At 37.3% G+C, this 20812-nt stretch overlaps 1 protein-coding gene across 1 annotated transcript; it reads left to right on the plus strand.

Moving 5' to 3' along the window:
- Positions 1-219: 219 nt before the first annotated feature.
- On the plus strand, positions 220-19933 carry LOC117574377 (homeotic protein labial). The gene is made up of 4 exons (XM_034258211.2): positions 220-492; positions 1053-2430; positions 18116-18495; positions 19441-19933. Exons 2-4 carry the CDS (start codon positions 1089-1091, stop codon positions 19720-19722), a joined length of 2004 nt encoding a protein of 667 aa, XP_034114102.1. The 5' UTR covers positions 220-492; positions 1053-1088; the 3' UTR covers positions 19723-19933.
- The last annotated feature ends 879 nt before the right edge of the window (positions 19934-20812 follow it).

Below are 20812 nucleotides of genomic sequence, written 5' to 3' on the forward strand. Positions count from 1 at the left end.
GCGAGTGAATCAGCTAGCTACGTGCATGCTTTAAGTGCCAGCTGTGCGAGCGGGACAACAGCAGTCAGCATCGCTTCGAGGCGTGGCCTGGCAAACTAGTCGAAGCGTGTGTGTGTTGTCTGCTGGGTTGGCTGCCCCGGCCAGCAATCGCAATCAGTCACGACTTGGTTAGCGCGCATGCAGCACGAAGTTCGAGAATCGTCGCGTGGTCAACACAGAGACCGTCGGAACCGTAACGCAAAACTCACACTTAAATTTAAATTCAAATATTAAATTTAAAACTTAATACGTTAATGGCGTATTTCGTACTCCTCCTCTAAACTGTTTGTGCCAGTGTGTCAAAAGTGTAAAGAAAATCAAAAATAAAGTGTGTTCGTTTTAATCAAAAATTAATAAATCTATTACGTGTCTGGGAGCATTAGCTCCGTCACTGTTTTAACAAACTAGTTGGCACAATCGCTGCAGAAAATATTTATACTTCTTTAGCAAAAAGTTAGTTGTGTTTCAAAAAACCAAACAAAATATTGCCCAAATTAGCAATTCATAAAATATTGAACACATTGCCTAAAATAATATTAATAGTAAATGAATTAAATAATTAAAAATTTCAAACTTGAAAAGAATAGCAAGAGTCAAATTAGATAGTATAGTTTATAATACAATTCGGCCTCAAAAAATATGTCAAAAGTACGGAAAAAATTTTATTATATTAAAAATGAATAAATTGTATTATTCAAACACATTTTTCATTTGAGATTTGAAGCATAAAATAGGAAAACCTAGTTTATCATTTCTTTATAATTCTTATTCTTTTGAAATGCTTTCAATTTCACAAAATTTTGTATTTGCATTTTTAAAGATAACTTAAAATTTACTTGATTACTGAATATGCTTTAAATTTCACAATTTTGTAATATCATCTTTAAAGTTTACTTAAAAACTGTATCACTTTTTTTGAGTACTTTTCATTTACTATTTGATTGATTTTAGGCAATGATTCTATAAAGTGTCAACCTTAGTTCATAGCTTAGGCAATTTTCCGCTTGTTTTAGGCCATTAAATTTATTGAGTGCAGTTTGGCGTACAATATGATGGACGTTAGCAGCATGTACGGCAACCATCCGCATCATCATCCACATGCCGCTGCCTCGGCCTACGATGGCTACGGCAGCAACTACTTTCCCTCGCCGACCCACCATCTGCAGCAGCAGCAACAGCAACAACAGCAGCAGCAGCAGCAACACCAGCAACAACTGCAGCAGCAGGTGCAACAACAACAGCAGCAGCAACACCAACAGCAGCAACATCAGCAACAACTGACCTACAATGGCTACGATAGCAACTCGCCCAACTACTATCAACAACAGCAACAGCTCACGCCACCGCCAACCCAACACCAGCTGCAACATCCTCTGGCTCAGCAGCAGCAACAACAACAGCAACAGCAACAACTCTATCCGCATTCGCATCTCTTCAGTCCCAGTGCAGCGGAATATGGCATCACAACCTCGACCAGTGGAGGAGCAGGAGCATCTAACAGCACGCCATTGCATCCCACAAGCCATTCACCTGCCGATTCTTACTACGAAAGCGATTCGGTGCACTCTTACTATGCCACAGCAGCGGTGGCAACTGTGCCGCCTCCTGCCAACAATTCGCCGGTCACAGCAGCCAATGCCACACAACAGCAACAACAGCAGCAGCAACAACAGCAGCAACAGTCACTTGATGCGCATGCGCCCATCATCAGCTCTGAGAATGGCATGATGTACACCAATCTGGACTGTCTCTATTCGCCCAGTGTGGCACAGCAGGCGCAGACGCAACCTCTGGGCTATGGCGGCCAGATGGAGGAGAAGTACGCGGCAGTGTTGCATGCAGGATACGCAGCAGCGCCACCGGGATTGCTGCTCGAGGATCAGGATCCCATGATGCAGCTGGCTGCTGCCGGGCAGCAGCAGACTACGCCACAAATGTGGCATCATCATCAGCACATGGGCGGTGGCTATCCATTGGATGCGGGCATTGCCATGGACTATCCACATGCGCATTTGCATCACACGCTCAGTCATGGTCATCTGGCCAGTTTGACCAGCAGTGCTCAGCAGGCGCAGCAACAACATCTGCAACAACAGCAGCAGCAACAGCAGCAGCAACAACAACAGCAGCAGCAGGCAAATGGCAACCAGGTTGTGCCACAGCATGCACTCTCTCCCAACGGTTCAAGCAGTTGCATGAGCATGTCCCGCAATCAACGCGGCGGTGGCGTCACATCGCCTGGCAGTTCCACCTCATCCTCAACAGCATCGGCATCGGCGGGCAACAATGCGTCGCACCAATCGAGCTCACAATCAAAATCGCCAAATCATGCGCCCAACATTCCGACCTACAAATGGATGCAGCTCAAACGGAATGTTCCCAAGCCACAAGGTGAGTTTGCCATTTCAAACATATTATTCAATATATTCAATATACTTTTGACGAGTTTGACCTATAAATTGGCTAATTTGAATGTGGGACAAGACAGAAATCCATCTCTGAACATAAAAAAATTTTAACTAAATATATTTGAACATGAAGGATATTTCGAATCATCTTTCATTCTCTATTATAATAAACACGTTAAGGTTCGGACACTTAGAATTTAATTTTCTTTTGTTCAAACTATAAAAAACTAAATCGACTATGGGACAAGACGCATAAAAAAACTTTCAATTTCGAAAATGATTTGTAAAAGTATTCATTTGGCTTTTAAGGATATTTCGAATTATATAACTACATTACTTCTTTTTGTATAAACCCTTTGATGATATCATAGAATATACATTTACTTTTATCACAATTTTAAAAATCCATTTCGTAATATAATATCTTTTTCATATTTTGTTTGTTTTCAAAACTATTTAATACCCATTTAACTCAGATCTATCAATGAAAATAATATTCAAATTACCTTCAATAAATGTTGAAAGAAGTCAGCTCATTTTTTTAAAATAATATAATTCAATTGAGTATGGATTAAGAATTGGCTTATTTCTAGGAAGATCACTTTATCAACATTCAATTGAGTAGAACTTAAGTATTGACTGTCTTCTAATGAGCAAAAAGCAAATCATTTAATCAACGATTTCCACTCTTACAACCATTAATCTTATCGACACCTGATGCAAATTTCTATGTAATACAAATGCCAAATAGCAATTCGATATTGGCTAAAATGCGAGAAATGTTAGTGGCAATTATCAAATAGTTTTGCCATTTTAGCGATCACGTAAGACGATTAAGCAAAGTCAATTTAAACGCTTCCATCAATAGATCACAGCGAACAACCAAGATGAATATATTAAACCAGTTGGACAGCATAGTATTAGTTCATGCTTTATGCCCAATAACTCGTCGTAAAGGGTAAAAACAAAACAAAATTCAAAATCAAAATCAGAAGAGAAAAAAAATATAAAGAAATGGTAAGAGAGACAAAAAAACACAGAAACGATGACTTTCAAAACTGATTGACAGTCCAGATATACACGAACAACCCAAGTGCGTCAGACGTCCAACCGAGGGCATGTCACCTAAAAATAAGAATGTCTCTTCAAATGCCAAAGATTTCGCTTTGCCGTTCTCTCTCTCTCTCTCTCTCGCTCATAATTTTGCAGCCGTTCGCTCTCTCTCTTTCTCTTGGAGCACCCCTCTTTTGCCTTTTGGCATATTTCTTGCATATTTCAGATAATTTTGTCAATGCTGTGCAGTCAGTCAGGTTGTCACTTGTCAGTGCGTTGAGAAGTTTTGTATCTTGGAATTAGCCAGCTAAGAAAATACGCAACGGATGATAAACTGAAACTCATGATAAATGGAATCCTACCTCACTCACGGCTATAAAATATTAATTGTATATTTAATATGTGAGCACAAGTAGAGTTTTTTAGTGGATCTCTCGAATGATTTACGATATCACTTAGGAGGGAGTGCTTAATAGCTTATCTTTATAGCACATTATTTTCAATTAAATAAATGATTATGTTGACATTTATATTTCTGAATGTAATTTTGGTTTATTTACTCTCAAAAATTTCAAAAATGATAAAGAAAATATAATATCATCCGATTTTAATACAAGCGAGGAAATATTAATCTGCATAACATAATATTTATAATTAAGTAAGTGATTATTTAAGCATTAAAATGTATAACATTAATAACCGTTTCTCTGCTATGAAAAGATCCATAACTGATTATAAAAAATTACTTGCTGAATTTAATGTAACCGAGGGAATTTTAAGCATTTCATTTGTAATTTCAATTTGTATGTTTACATTAATTAAAAATTATGTTTTAAATTTCTATTACATTCTAAAATATTTAAAAGAAATAATAATCAGAGAAATGTGAGTCATTTGATTAGCCAATATTTGCAATATTGCAAGTTCTACTTTCTTATGCGAGTCTCGCGATTCTTTTGCGCTTCGCTGAACCTGTTGGCCAATTTGATGTGACAGGCTTATTTGACTTCCAGAAACTAGTTAATGCACTTTACCTGTTGCAAGAGACAAACGTTGCCACAGCAGCAGCAGCAGTCTGATCCCAGCTTGAATCAGATATGAGACAAGAGGGCTTCGCTACCACTTACAGCTTGAATAACGTAATCCCCTGGCTACACCAATAATCATACAAATATTTGCTTATTAATGCTGAAAAGTGTCATTTACATGCATCGTTTTCAATTAAACGACGCCACGACGAGATCTCTGCACGCGCCGCACCCAAAGCTCAAGCTCATGCTCATGCTCAATGCCCAAGTCAGCTTGGCTCCATGACAATGACGTGTGCAAGTGGAACGGAGAACGGAGCGGGATCGGAATCGGGGTCCATTTCGAACCCAAATCCCAACCGGGCGCTTAAACGTCTCTCGACCACAAAGTCAAACAAACAATTAAAGCGTGCAAGAGCAAAAGAAAAGAAAAATGAAAAACGAAACAACAAAACAACGAAAAATGTAAAGTGAATAAAGAAATAATAATAATAAAATAAGTATGAAAGAAATGCAGCTCAGTTAAAGAATGAAGCGAACCTACTCACATTGCAGCAGCAGTTGTTGTTTTGCAGTCACTCTTTCGGTGTCTGGATGCCGATCTGGAAGTCAAGTTGGCTGTCAGAAAAAATGATTATTTAAATAAGAGTTCTTGTTTGAGCTCCACTGCAACCGAACTGTCACTGAGTCGAACCTCAAGACCAAGCGCACCAAGAGGTAGAGGCAGAGGGAGAGAGAGAGGCTCTCGATATGGTCTCGCCTGTTGCGATCTCTGGCTGCGCTGTGCAGCGAGCTTCGTGCTCCACTCCATCTGTCATGTCATCCATTTTCAGCCAGGGAAACAGCATAATCAGCAATCATGGTTATAAATGGTAGCATTCGACATATTGGCATTCACGCACAGCAGAAGCTCGTGTATAAAATACCTGTATACACTCACACTCACACTCGTACTCACATTCACTTGCATATCCATTGCATTCAATTCAATGCGCTCTAATGTGTTAATCAGCATTTTTCAATAACCAGACCACGCTTAAGAAAAGGGGGAAAAGCGACTTGCGGGAAAAACAATTCTCCCGCTGCGGACGCAAGCGAAAAGATTAATTGAATTTTTTCAAAGGATTTGCCAGCGACAACATGAACTAGGAATTTGTCCAACGACAGCAAATTGGCAACAGCAACAGAGCATTGCTCAAATTAGAGATACAAATCAGTATTAGTTCGATGAGTAACTGGAGAAATGGTTATAAATGCCACAGCACTTACTCACTGCTGTGAAACTGATTAACTGCTCAACTATTCAGGGCAGGCAATTGTCTCTTAAACACAGATCGATGCAAGAGAAATTTAAGTAATGAAAATATTAAAATTCTTTCATACAATTTAGTGATGAACAAATGAGTTTGTGAATTAGTTTTCATATTAATATTATAGTTTATTGACTTCTAGAATCGAAAATAATATTCATGATCAATAAATTAGTTTCTGAAATTTAATTTAAATTCCAACCAATTATAGTTTTGTTTATATATACACTCAATATAACAAACAAATAAGTTTGCAGCTAAAATTTAAATAAAAATAGTGAATTTTCTTCTTTAAAATCAATAAATTACATTCTGAGTTACAGTTCAATATCAAAATGTATAGTATTACTTATATAGAATCTATGTATATAACAAACAAATAAGTTTGCAGCTAAAATTTAAATACAAATAGTGAAATTTCCCCTTTAAATTATTGTAGAAATAATGTAAATTTTCCAAAAAGAATTCTCCCATCACATACTAAGTCAAAAAAGTGCCAAATCATGCTAAAACCCTAACGTTATTGTTAATATATAAGATTAAGCCAACTAATACCATTGGAGCCCCTATTCGCGCTATTAAAATACTTACTCGGACAAGTGGCCATCGTCATATGCCCCGCCCCCAAGCTCCATTCACATTGATTGAGAGTTTTGTCACCCATTTTATGAGTGCACTTATCAACTACTATATAGCCCTAAATCATGCTCCACACAATATTTGTGAACGTTTATTGGGCTTTTTTTATGAGCGACCATAATTGAAAACTGTCCGCCGTCTTGTGGCATAACAATTTAATTAATACTTGTAGTCCGGGGCGCGTATTGAATGTCGTGTCGCCTCGTTGGGAGAGTGCCATCTACAGAGTCTAGTTTACTGTTTACTGTTTCGTGTTTTATTGTTTTTTAAACGATCTACCACTTTGTCGCAGCATTTCCCCCAGCTAAAACGGAGAGGAGAGGGGATGATGTCAGGCACGCAAACTATGCCAAATGGAATAGTCGTAATATGAAATATGAATAGAGTTGGAACAAAAACGAAACCTAACACGTAAATTAACATAACTGTCGGTTCGCGTCGACTCGAGTGGAGTAACTAACTGAAAAACTTTTGGCCCAAAAAACAAAAAAAGAAAAAAAAGTTCAGCGTAGTAGCGAAAGGTGTTAGGAGAGCGAGGCTGAAGGAGGGGAACTAACTCTTGGCCAGGCTGAGCCCAGTCGCTTGGCGTATTCCAACATTTATTTGATGTGATGTTTTGATATTTCTTGACACCAACACGCGACGGCCACAACGACGACGACGACGACGCAGCACAGTGAAATGAATTAATTACGTGCATTTCAAAACAAAACAGAAAACAACAAAAATGTATGTGAGCATATAAAGACTTGGCAACAACAAAAACAAAAAAAAAAAGGGAAAAAAGGCCAGACTATTTAAACGAAATGATATTGTGGATAGAAAAGTGACCACCAGGAATTTGAGATAAGATCAAACGCTTGGCCAAGCCAAGCCGAACCGAACCAAGCCGAAAAAACCAAACCGAACCGAACCATACCGAACTCAGAGACAGAGACAGACTTAGAGACCCGCCCGCCTGTCTGTCACCGCACGTCAAAATGCCTAGTTGGATCGTTCTTGGACCCCAAAAAACAAAACCAACAAAAATGTAAGGCATGTGTCGTGACAAATTTTGTTCGCTCGCGCGCGTTGAGCTAACGTTTTTTTTTATTTGGGTTTTTTTTTTTGAAAGTGTGTTATTAAATTTCTTTACAAAGGATGGGGTTAAGGTGCCAGCACCTTCAGCAGCAGCAACTGGGATTTTCTCGTCCGATTGCATCGATTTGTAAACTGATAAATGCCACCGTACTTACATTAATTACCACTTAAGAGTGCAGCTACAATCTATAACTGAATTCATTTTCAAGCTCCACTCACTCTTCTCCTCTTTTTGAACTTGCCTGCGACAGTTACACACCTCAAATGTCAGTTCTCATATATTTGTGGAGATCACAACAACACGAGAAGCGCATTAGCGTGGACTGCGTGACAGGCCAAAAACCGAAAACCGAAAACCAAAAAAGAAATCCGCAACAGAACGGACTCGCCCTTGAAGCAATGTCCCTGCTCCTGCTCCTGTTCCTTTTCCTGTTCCTGACCCACCCGCTGTCTGTATTAAAGGATAACTCGAGGGTGCGCTTGAGCTACGTCTTCTTGTTATTATGTAATATTACCCAAAAAGAGTACCATAGTCATCATCATGGACAGTTGACTGTTTGCCTTTTGGACATTTCGTGCAAACATTGCGCCAAAAACGAGGATATCTTATCTTTTGTTTGCTTGCGCATAAGTTTTCTCCTAGCTCATAGCTGACTGGCGTCTGCCCGGCTGCCTTTAATACTTTTCAAGTGTATATATAATTTACGAAATTATATAAGTATCCAGTTACGTGCAGCCATAGACAACACGAGACAACCCCCCGATAAAAACACGCTTCAATATCTTCTGCTTAATAAAATTGCACAAAATCATGCCACTCACAGTTTTTCTCTAAGTACCCTGTAAACCCCGAATGTGGAATATAATTATAAACAGTCACTAGACTGATAAGCAACGACCTCACGTACTCCACACGCCTAATTAATTTCGATACACAAAACGATCTGAAATTCAGTTCAACAATTGAGGAACCATTTATAAATTGATAGCTGTCAACAAAGTTTATCAGCATAATTACTGAATTTATCAGAATAGTGTTTAGGTAAATCAAAAGCACTAAGTGAAATGACTTTATTTACTTTTTGAAGCATAATTGGGGTAAATATAAATTAGAAAAACAGGCAGCTGAAATTTGACTTGAAATAAATATTAATAAGTAATATTTTGTATTAAAACTTCGTGTCAAAAAAAAAGGAAATAAATTTGAAACTAAATCTGAACTCAAATCTCTGTAAAGTTTCTTATTTTCTCCGGATTTTGGGTTTCTTAATATATTTCAAAACCTGAAAGGAGTTTCGTGGTAACAAATATTATTAATTGCATTGGTTGAATCGTGCTTAAATTTTCCAATTCTAAATTTAGTTTGTGATATCCTCCTGAACCTGCGTCATGCATCAATTGTTTTGCCACTGGGCTTTGTTACTTCATACTTCGCAACATATGTACAATTATTTTTGATATCCAAATGGCATTTCGATGTAAGAAAAAAGCTGACAAAATCAAAGAAATAAACAAAACACTTTCGGCTACTCGCATAATGAATCATTTTGAGGTAACAAACAGTAGTCGACTAACAATTTAAGCTGCTCACAAATTTTGATTATTTGCGCTTAGAGACAATAGAGAATAGGGAAAGGGACAGCGAGAGAGCCAGAGAACTGGTTCGATACTTGTCAGATAGTGCAACAAGAACAATAGTCCGGCTCTCCACAGTGTTGCGGTGCTCTTTGGTCTGCTCTACAGCTCTCAAAAATATACAAAAAAAAGCACACACGCATTTAGCCAATGATCTGCAAATCAAAGAAGCCGCCTCCCAACCAACCCCGTCGCCGCCCCCACCTGACACCCAAGTGTATATTGAACATGTCTCTTTAGAGCTCTACAATTGTCTCTCGTTAGGCGCGCCAACATGTGAAGGTGATTTCATGCTCAAGCTCCGAAATTCCCAACGCATTCATAGGCATTTATTAGCTATGGGTTCCACTCAAGTGCGGTGTGTGTGTGTGTGCGTAATGTGTGTGTGTGTTGTGCAGAACGGCAGCAAACGGTTTCAGCAGATAAAAGTTAAACGAAAGCTGTCAATTTGAAGTTTCTTTGTTTGGATTTTATCATTGTTTAACTATTTCTGTTACGATACCCTATAAACATGATGTGGCATAAATTTCAACTGATCTATGTAGATTTGTTTCTTATCAACATTTTCTAAAAATTTCAGAGAGATAGCCTCAGAAATATTGAAGTTGTTGAATCATAGCTCCATAATATACTTGTATAATAGTTGATTAATTTCTAGGGTATTTCCTAGTCACATCCTAATGCTGTCTGATTTTATTTATATCAATTGTGAAATGGCGATATCGAACGCATTACAAAAGTGTCACAATGATCCGCTTCGTGCTCAGTATTCGGTATTCACTACCACATTTTGTGTGTTCCCCTCATATTATCGGGGCAACAATGGACACCGCTTGACGCCGGTGAGCTTTAAAGTGGACATTCTAGTGGGCCTCTGGTATTAGCGCTGTACGCTTGAACTTCAACTTGGGTTGCGACACGTTCAACTTCATTCACATTTCGTTTGAAGCTAATTGATGGATGTCTCTATCTACAGGTGCCGACCCCAAAAAAAAAAGTGTAAGCGGTGTATTAAAGTATTAACTGAATGGCACTCGATTGTCTTAGTTGGACAACAAAGATTTACATTGTGAATAGATTAATCTAAAATGATATTTATATCAATTAGATCTGGAGCATAATTACATTAAAATATATCTGGCTTTAGTAAGTTGAGTAACAAAGATTTACATTGTTGTAATAATGATATCTTGAACTTTTTACATTAAAAGAAAGGAAAATTTAACAACAATGATTTACATTGTCAAAATATATTTCAAAAAACTTGTTTCCATAAAAATCGAAGCATTTAGAATCTAGTTTATATATAAAAGTTGCAATCTTAAGTATGAAAATAAAATTAAAATAATAAAAGTGGTAAAATCTTAATCGTAATACAATCAACATTTATTTATCAAGCATTCTCCTTCAAGGAATATTGATTTCATGCCACGAATTCGATTTGTTTTCATTTGAAAACCACTTAAAGACGTCTACTTGCTTGCCAAAATATATTATGACATTGGCTTTTACTGGGTAACAAGCGAGTAGTTGCGACTTGATGACTTGAAGTCGTCTCTGAGAGCCGGATAATGATAATTGCTCGCACTTTGATTAGTTGCCAGCCAGATAGTGGCTAAAAAATAGGTTCGATTAAGCACGAACGAATTTATTTTTATACTAAATTCGCAAGAAAAAACGCTTCGATTTCTATTTATATTTGGGAAATTGACTAGTTAAAGTTAACAGATATCTATAACTGAATGTGTGTGAGAGCGTGTGAGAGTGTGTGAGAGTGTATGCGTGTATGTGGCACAGCTGCTCGTGCGTGTGTGTGTGTTCGTTGTGTTAATTCAATTCAATGGCAGAAAAAAAAAGTAAAATCTTAATTCGAATAATACATTCTGACAACATGACGGATCACCAACGAAAATGCAGAGGCACACACACACACTCGCAGTCGTAGTAGATGTCCATAGTTTCCCTTTTGTTATGTTGTACATAGAAATATATGTATGTATATATGTATTTACTTGTATATAGACGAGTCGGTTTTTGCCACAGCCCAAAGTGCGCTGGCCTCTGCATAGAAATAAGGGTGTTCGATAAAAGCCAAGAAAAAATGGCTGCCAATGCCAAATGTGGGTTGACATGCGTGTGCGAGTGTGTGTCTGTGTGTGTGTGCGTGTGTATGTGTGTGCGTGCCAATGGCTGACAGTCAACACTTTCAATGCTCCAAATTGAAATCCACTTGACACAACGCTGTGCTCCGCCCGCGCCTTTAGCCAAGCGACAGCGTCTTTTGACGATTTAATTCAATTAATGCCCCATTCGTGTGAGCTTTTGGCATACGACGAAAATTGATTCCCAACTCACACACACACACAAGCACACACACTTAGTGTAGGCTGGCTGTCTGTTAGTATTTGCAAATTAAAATGTCAACAAAAACAAATTTGAAAACATTTTGGCGACCAAAAAACGAAGACGACTCACAACGTTGTCGTCTTCAAGTCCTTTGGCAATTTTGTTGCTGGGCTTTAAAATTTTTCGACAATGATGCTAATGTCATCATCAATCTTCGTGCGAAAATTCCGAGACCAAGAGATACACAACAAGAGAAGCACTGAGCGAGAGAGAGAGAGAGAGAAGACGGGCCTTCAATATTAGCCAATGTGGAAAAACTCTCTATATACTCATGCCATAGGCCGACTTTATGCTCAAGCATTTTTCATTAGACAAATTAACAACATTTTTCGCCTGACTTTAGACTATGGCTGGTGTCTGTGTGAATGGGGGGCGGGGAAGGGAGAGGGGGGTTTGCCGACAAGTGGCATTAGCTTTGCTGGCAGCTTGACTTGTTTACATGAGATAATTTCAATATAATAAATCATTTTTAGCCCGTATACCGGGGGCAGTTTCTTAAAATGTATCGCAGCAAAATGCAGCAGCGGCACTTTTCCATACTAGTGAAACTAGAACACTTCGGTCTCTGTGCCTGGCCTTGGATTTGGACTGTCAACCGAAAGAGTTACGAGCGCTCACCTTCGCCACACTCGTTCCAAAGTCCCAAAGTCCTATTGCCAAATGACTCAACTGAAACGTCACGATGATAGTTAGAATAAGGAATACTTTATTGAAAGGATTAAAGCGTCCAATCGATGATTCATTTTATACTAAGGCATGATTCACATTAGTTTAAAGTGGTCAACAATTCTGCACTGATTAAAAGCGAGGTAATATTTCGAGAAGAGTTAAGATTAGTTGAAAAAAATAAATAAAAATTGTTTACCTTTGTTACTGATTGCTAAAAACATATCTCCATTGAAACAAAAATGTTCCTCTGAAGGCCGTCAATTAATGTCGTAATGCATTTTGGCCTGTGGAATGATGTCTAAATTTAGTACGCACGCTTTCTTCATATCACTAACTTTCTATCTATATTATGATAGTACACACACACACACACAGACACTCACGCAACAGCTTATCGATATGACAAACCAAATAAAACTAAGATTCACAGGCTACTGGAATTCACTTTCAGTAATCTACGGAAACAGTAGCCAAAATATTGCTATTAACGCTCGAGCAAAGTAAATACATCGCGTATTTATCTATAGATCTGTGTAAATATTTAAATTTCGATTTACTTTCAAAAGGAACACACACTCAAAAGACAAACAGGGAAAAGCAAAGATGTTCTTCGATAAAAAACAAACTTCTTCAACTTCTTCCGGCGCGACACACAATATTTGTGCATTTAATAGACTCCCAAAAAAAAAAAATGGTTTGAAAATTGTTTGAGATTCCAAAGTTTTTTTTTATATGTCTGTACATTGTTAAGCAATTTTCACGTGTGTCCATAATGTTGCACATCGTGACTAATAAGCCACGGGACGTCCACAGACAGACAAACAACTTTCAATTAATATGAAAAGTTTTTTGAATACCTGTATCGAGGGTACAATGTGTAGTTGATTTTTGTGCATTTCATGTTCCACACAGCCACAGAAGAAACTGCATCATTGCATGACATGAGGAAAGTTCAAGTTGACAGCCAGCCAATAAAACACTGACAGCATAAATGGATTGGATTAGTTGAGTTTTAGCCAAGTCAGCCGACGCGTCGCAAATGACCAAATGAGAAACAATTTTCAAAGCCAAAAAAAAGAAAAGACACCCCCGCAGCCAAAACTGTCACTATCTAAAGGGTTAAATGGCAGATAAGTCAATTAGTCCTGCGGCACAACTCAACAAGAATACCCTGTATAAATTGTTTGTAGGGGAAGCAAAACTAAGTCAGTTTTCTATAACTTTCATTACTATCGTACACATTGAGATATTCGATTCATTTTTGGCATACGCACACATAAATATGTTTATAAAATATTTTGAAAATTTCAGCATAATTGCTTGGTAAACCAAAGAGTTTGACACTAAAAAAGGGCATGCGTTAGTCGTCTACATTCAATTAGAAGACTCATTTGTTTCGGCTTAGCTGTTGACTGACCCTTTTCTGCTTATTTGACCAGTGGTCAGCTGGCATTGCAATCTGAATCTGACCATCTGCTTGGCCTGGGTAAATACTAGTACAATTGCTATCAGCGGATATTGCGAAATATTAATGCCACTATGTCAAATTAGTCGCTGAATTCCGACTGCAGTTTTGATTTCCACCGCCACCGTTGGCAGGCCATAAATTATATAGGAATTGTGTGTAAATGTTATATGCTTAGTTCCAGCGCTATTTTGAATCGTTTAACTGCCTACGGTGATCAATCAAATCGTCACGTAAAAAAACCGATCGTATCCAAAAAATACAAAAATAACAACAATAACACAAAACGAAAACAATGTTGGCTCTCAGCATTTATGATTGTGATTAGGCTGGTCAGGCACGCTGGCATTTTAAGTTGTGGATGGCCACATGACATTGTTGTCTTTTCTTGTTTAGTATTTAAGCAACAATTAAAACAATTTACTTTTAATTGCAATATAATTTTCTATTTGCACTCGAATTAAACAACATTATCAACTGAGCCCCAAACCAACCAACTGTCCAGACATCAGACCCTCATCGGACGCTCGTGCAACTGGCGAGCGTCTGCCCACTTAATCGCCATCGGCCTCGCCAGCTCTACAGCTCGATAGCCCAGCTCTGTAATGCCCCCAGTCGCAGAGACTTCGACCAAGACTGCGTCTGCGGCCGACGGGGGGATCTGTGTAAAGTGCCACTGGCGCCTACATATCATACTGGTATCATTGATAATATCACACCAAAATGGCCGGCAATTGACAATGACTCACAAATTTCAACTATGCAAAAAGCGTAATTCGAGTCGATTCTACAAACGGATTCAAGTGTGTGTTCCCAGCAGATCTATTCAAGTAATTGCTTTAACATGCGTCATCTCAAACAGATCGATGCCAAATTACTAAAAATATACAGAGTAAAATAATTCACACGAGGTTTTATCGTAAATTGTAATACTTTAGCTAAGCCCGACAGTTTTGTTAATTTCCGTATTGCGCTTAAACTTTAGTTATTTCTATTAATGGAATTTCTTTATCATGCGCCATCTCAAATAGAACAATGCTAAATTACTTAAAATTATTATGTGTACTTTAAGTAATTTAGCATTGTTCTATTTAAAAATGTTTACAAATAAAAATAATTCAAATGAGATCTGAAAGTAAATTGTAATTGTTTTATGAGTTTTCGTATTACGCTTAAACTTTAGTTATTCACTATTAAAGCAATTTCATTATCATTCGCAATCTTACATTGATCAATGCTGAATTGAAAAAAAAAATATATACAAAAATATTGACAGATTAAAAATTGTACATGGGGTTTAAGGAAAATTCGCAATATATTAACTTAGCTTGTCAGTTTTGAGAATTTCACTATGACGCCTAAACTTTTAGTATTTACTACTAAACCAGTTTCTTAATTATGCGCAATTTGAAACAGATCGATGCCAAATTTTAAATAAATATTGCAAAATTGTGGGAAAGAATATTCAGTAAGTTCTTAAACTAAATTTTTGAAAGATTTCCAAGTATTAAAACCCAGTTTATTAAATTACTACTGATTAGTAAAAGAGTAAAGTAAAGTAAAGAGTAAAGAGAAATAATTTCAGAACTTATGATAAACTTAAATTCACAACGTGCTAATTATGATAAACTAAAATTCTAAAAAATATTATTTTAAGAAGGATTATTATTTAGGTCGTATTGACAACTTATTTTATACCGACGTCAACTTCTTTTGATGCCTTTGTGGACTAATTTAACCCAATATCTTTTACTTAAAATATACTTTAACTAATTGTCGCAACTTGCGTTAACTCAAGATTTAGATCAACTGATAATAAATGCCAACAAAATGCTAATAATTTAAGCCTTAAGCAAAGTATTTACAACTCAAGTTTAAAGCAAATCCCACACAGATTCTGGGTGGATTATCGAACACTTGAGAAATATTTATTCGCTTTCTTTTCTCACGAGAATCGAATCATGTTATGCAAAAGTCAACACAATGTGGAAGCGGAGGGGGAAATGCGTTAAAGCTGCAACGGTGTAATTAACGCTAGTTGCGATGTTATCAAATTACATGCGACTTTGTTGCCATCAAAACTGTTTGTTGCACGTGCAACCCAATGCCACAGTGGCAACCCTCAGCTGTTGCTGCAACGAATGTTTACATTGATTGTCAGCAGTGTCACTCTTAAGTAAGCGCCATGGTGCCACATGGTTCCATGGCGCTTAACACCCGCTTCAGTCCGATGGCAAACAACGATGCACAACAACACCCAAATGGCCTTGTGCATGTGCCACAGGGTGAATCGTTGAATAAAAACAGTTCCACAATCAAAGAGAGAGAGAGCGTCGCCCGTAGATTTCTTCTACACTCTGTCAACACAGTAGTTGCTTGTTGTCGGAGGGAACAGGAGGCAAAGTCGGAGGCGGCAGACATGTCAGCGAGCTGGGCCCATGCATTCAAGTGGAAGCGATCCACCGATAATGCTCTCTAAAACTAATATTACAAAGTAGATATCGTTTGGCGCCGGACGCGGACGCCAGCTAAAGGCGACAGTGCCGCCAACTGGCCGCGACATGTTTGACATGCCGAGCGACACCAGCAACGAGCAACCGGCAACCAGAGGCAGTTGCAGCAGCAGCAACGGCAGCAGTAAACCGAATATACCCAATACTGAATACCCACACCCATTTCCCAAATGCCGGGGCATTGATAACCGGAATGCGACAGTCAGTCGCGTTTTTTTTCTCTACTTATTTTTTTGTTTGCCTGGAAAATTCAAATGTAGCTCAAGCCACTCACACACAATATTTAATCCTTGGGCTTGTTTTCTCAGACACTCCTGTGTGTGTGTGTGTGTGTGTGTGCATAAATATTTTCATATGTCTTATGATAGCTTGCTTTTTGAGTTGGACTTATAATTTTCCATTTGCCTCTCGCCGCTTATCAACGCTGTGTGTTGAGCTACTGTGCAAATTGCGCCACAGTGGCTGCCATCTGTATGCCAATTGGCTTCCTTATTTTTTGAAAGAGCAACAGTAACATTAACAGTGGGTGTCATAAATTCATCATTCATTCGCGTGCTCGTGTCGACGGCACAGTTTTTATTTATGATATCGCATTTGGCTTGATTTATTATCGCCGAAAAAAAAAAAAACAAACACTCTGCAGAAACCACCACAAATTTTACAATCTCAATAACAATAAACGACGAAAATAATAATAATAATCATAACAAATAATGTCGAGTAGTTATCACAACGACTACGATCATAATACTCTCTTAATAACATTGTACTTCCTTTTAGCTACTTCTCGGCACCTTTTAACTTGGCTGTCGTTATATTGCTACTTAACGCTTATTAATTGAACGAAACTTTCATTTTGATTTATGGCTGTGTGAAAAGGTTTTTCTATTGCCCCAATATATCGATATATATAGCAGAGTTCTCTATGCTACTTACTTCAGATGAGCATCATTAAGGTGAATAATATTTTCTTAAACTTTTTACGACTTGTTTGGGATCTTCGCAGGCTTATCTGGATTAGTTTTGTTTATTCTTGAAGGGGTTTCAATTAGCTCCAATTAATGGCTTTAGCATTTCTTAAATCGATGATACTATTAATACTTTTCAATTACCAAAAAAAAAATTCTTTTAGTATTACATCTTTTATTCAATCTTTCTTAAAAGTATATTTTCCGAATTTACTTTTTATTCCAAAAACTACTTCCTTTCATAGAAAAGATCACACTTTTGAACACATTTCAACAAGGCAAAACATTTCCTCAACAAAAAAGAGGAGTTTACCCAAACAAGTCAAACCCACAAAATCCAAAAATATATATCAATATAATTCTCGTACCACCCACAATAATATGTTGATGTTTTGGGCATTCGACAACGGTAAAAAGTCAATACCCGCTGTCAGGATAATCCCAATATTTTCAAACAAGCCTATTAGCCACATTAAGTCCTTCTATGGAAAAGGTAAAGATCATTTTCATCATCGTCGGCTTTAGCCACGGGGCGCATGTCAAATTATGAATAAAATGCAAAATCACGCAAAGAGCCAAAAGTCAGAGGCACGGCCCAAAAAAAAAATGAAAAAAGAAACAAACAAAAATCATACACACATCTCTCTGAATGCCCACAACGATTATGGTTAGAGAATGAAAAAAAACCCAAAGGGTCTGTGTCTTGGCCTCTCACACTGATTAGCTGCGACAGCTAGAGATCAACGCCAGGGGATCACTCAGCCAAGCAAAGCAAATGAAACCACAACAAATGCCAAGGCAAACGCAATGACGATTTCTTTCCTTTTCTTCGTATTTGAATTTTTCTTTTTTCTTACCTCACTCTCTTTCTTCTTTCTCTCTCTCTCTTTCTCTCCCCTCAGCACCGAAACTACCTGCCAACATCAGCAACATGCACGATTACCAACTCAATGGTCATCTCGACATGTGCCGCGCCGGCAACGTTGGCGGCACCTCCGCCGTCTTGCCCATTCAGAATCCCCTGCTGCTGTCCAGCAATCCAACTTCAGGCAGTGCATCTAGCGGCCTGGGCGTGGGCCTCACCACTGGCAATGGCGGTGGTGCTGCCGGCTCTGTGGCTGGCCTCAGCAGCTGCAGCCTGTCGTCCACCAACAACTCGGGTCGCACCAACTTCACAAACAAGCAACTGACCGAGCTGGAGAAGGAGTTTCACTTTAATCGCTACTTGACGCGCGCCCGACGCATCGAAATCGCCAATACGCTGCAGCTAAACGAGACGCAGGTGGGTCAAAAGTTCAAGCAACCGCTAATCCCCATGACACTAGCTAAAAGAGATACTACAAATAATAATACAAATGTGAAACCAAGTACATAATGAAGAAGCCTAAGAAAATATGTGGAAGCTCTCTTTTTGAAAAAATAATACATTGGAAAAATCAACTTATCTAAAATTTTAAGCTAAACTATTTTTTTGTTTCAAAAACCAATTCACTTGTTGGTGTAACCTAAATCAAATTCATTTTTAATGCTTACAATTGTGACAAGGTTTTTGTCATAAAATTTGATAAATTAAAAAAAATTTTTCAAACACCACAAAAGCCTTGATTTCTTCTCAACATTAAAATATATATTGAGAAAAAAAAACAATTTTGTTAACATTATATTTAAAGCTAAACTGTTTTTTTTATCACTTTTTGTTGGAACCTAAATTAAATTTATTTTTTATGCTTACAATTGTGAAAAGGTTTTGTCCATCAATTTATTAACAATTTGGGAAACGATCAAATGACATAAAATTTGATAAGCTAAGAGAAGAACTTTTTTAAAAACCACAAAACCATTGATTTCTTCTCAACATTAAAATATATATTGAGAAAAAATAGTTTTGCTAACATTATATTTAAAACTAAACTGTTTTTTTTTCTAAAATTACTTTTTGTTGGAACCTAAATCAAATCAATTTATAATTGTGAAACGGTTTTTTCGGTAGCCATCAAATTTTTAATAATTTAGTAAAAGCTCAAACGCCATAAAGTTTATAAGCTAAAAGAAACTTTTCAAGGACCAACGTTTTGATTTCTTCTCAACATTATGATAACATTAAAATAACCGAATGAATGTGACAATATTTTTTAAAAAACTAAACATTGAATATCCATAAACAGCTGATGTCATATCTATACTTATTCCAAAATTTTCAACTAATATTTTCCCTTAAATTTGGCAGGTCAAAATCTGGTTCCAGAATCGTCGCATGAAGCAAAAGAAACGCGTCAAGGAAGGTCTCATTCCGGCGGACATTCTAACGCAGCACAGCGCACCCGTGATAACTGAAAAGCAGCCCCAGCAACAGCAGCACCAACAACACCAACAGCAACAGCAGCAACAACAACAACAGCAGCAAACCGAGTTGAAGGCTTCTGAATTGGTCAGCAGTGAATTGGCAACAACAGCAGCAACAGCGGCAGCAGCAGCAGCAACAGCAACAACAGCAGCCAAACAAAGTTGAACAATTTCGATTGTTGCTGTTTGTTGTTATTGTTGTTATTGCTATGTTATAGGTGCTGCTGTTGTTGTTGTTATTCTTATTGTGGTTGTTATTGTTGTTGGTTTTTGTTGTTATATTATGTTGTGTGAAATTGCCAAATGTCGACCGCATTTTGTTGTGATAATTAAATAGAAAAAAATGGCAAAAAATTAACAAATTTCAAATAAAACAAATATTATGTTATACTTGTAGCCAATTAAAAAACAAAAAGCTAAAAAAAAATAATTTCTTTCGTATTTTGTACAAATCACAAATCAAATGCTAGCATCTGTAGAATCGGAGCTGTAAATAGTACTAAAACCTAACCGATAATACGACAGCTGAATTGTAGACTAGCATTAACTAAACTCAGGGTTATACATACTAACAAACTAACTACTTTCTTACTAACTAACGAAATAACTGTAACTGTATCACACAGAGCAATCGACTTTCAACTTATAAATACAAATGCAAAATACGCTAAACTAAATCAAAATCTATATGAAAACTGCATAATCGTAAGCAATAGCGCCCAAGCTATATAGCCAATAGCATAATATAGTATCTAAATTATAATGTACTCGTTCGTACTCGTAAATTGTACACGTATGTAGTATTATTATTATTGTTTTACTATAAGCAAGGCCTTCTACGATACAAGAACAAAAGTTATTCGTTTTGTGTTCGAACAAATTGGTATTCATTCTTAATGTATGTACTATATTTAATCTAGTCCTAATTGTAATATACTTATAACTGTACAACACAAAACAGATGAAAATAAATAAAATAATTTAAATATTGTTGATCTTTAATTTAACGAAGAACTCTCTCCCTCTCTCTCTCTCTCTTTTGTGTCCCTTCCTAGCAAACCAAAAGAATTTCGAATGCCCAAAATTGAAAACAGGAAAAACAAATTTATATTATCGTTAACCATGCAAATTGAGCTTTTATCAATAAAGTTTTGATGAATTAGGGGATTGCGAAAATTGAAAAGATCAGTATCGCTGTGGCGCTCTTGTATCACATGTGTATACAATTTAAATGGGGATTTGGTGTTGGGGTTCTT

This window comes from Drosophila albomicans, chromosome 2R (genome assembly GCF_009650485.2).
Source record: "Drosophila albomicans strain 15112-1751.03 chromosome 2R, ASM965048v2, whole genome shotgun sequence".
Taxonomy (NCBI): domain Eukaryota; kingdom Metazoa; phylum Arthropoda; class Insecta; order Diptera; family Drosophilidae; genus Drosophila; species Drosophila albomicans.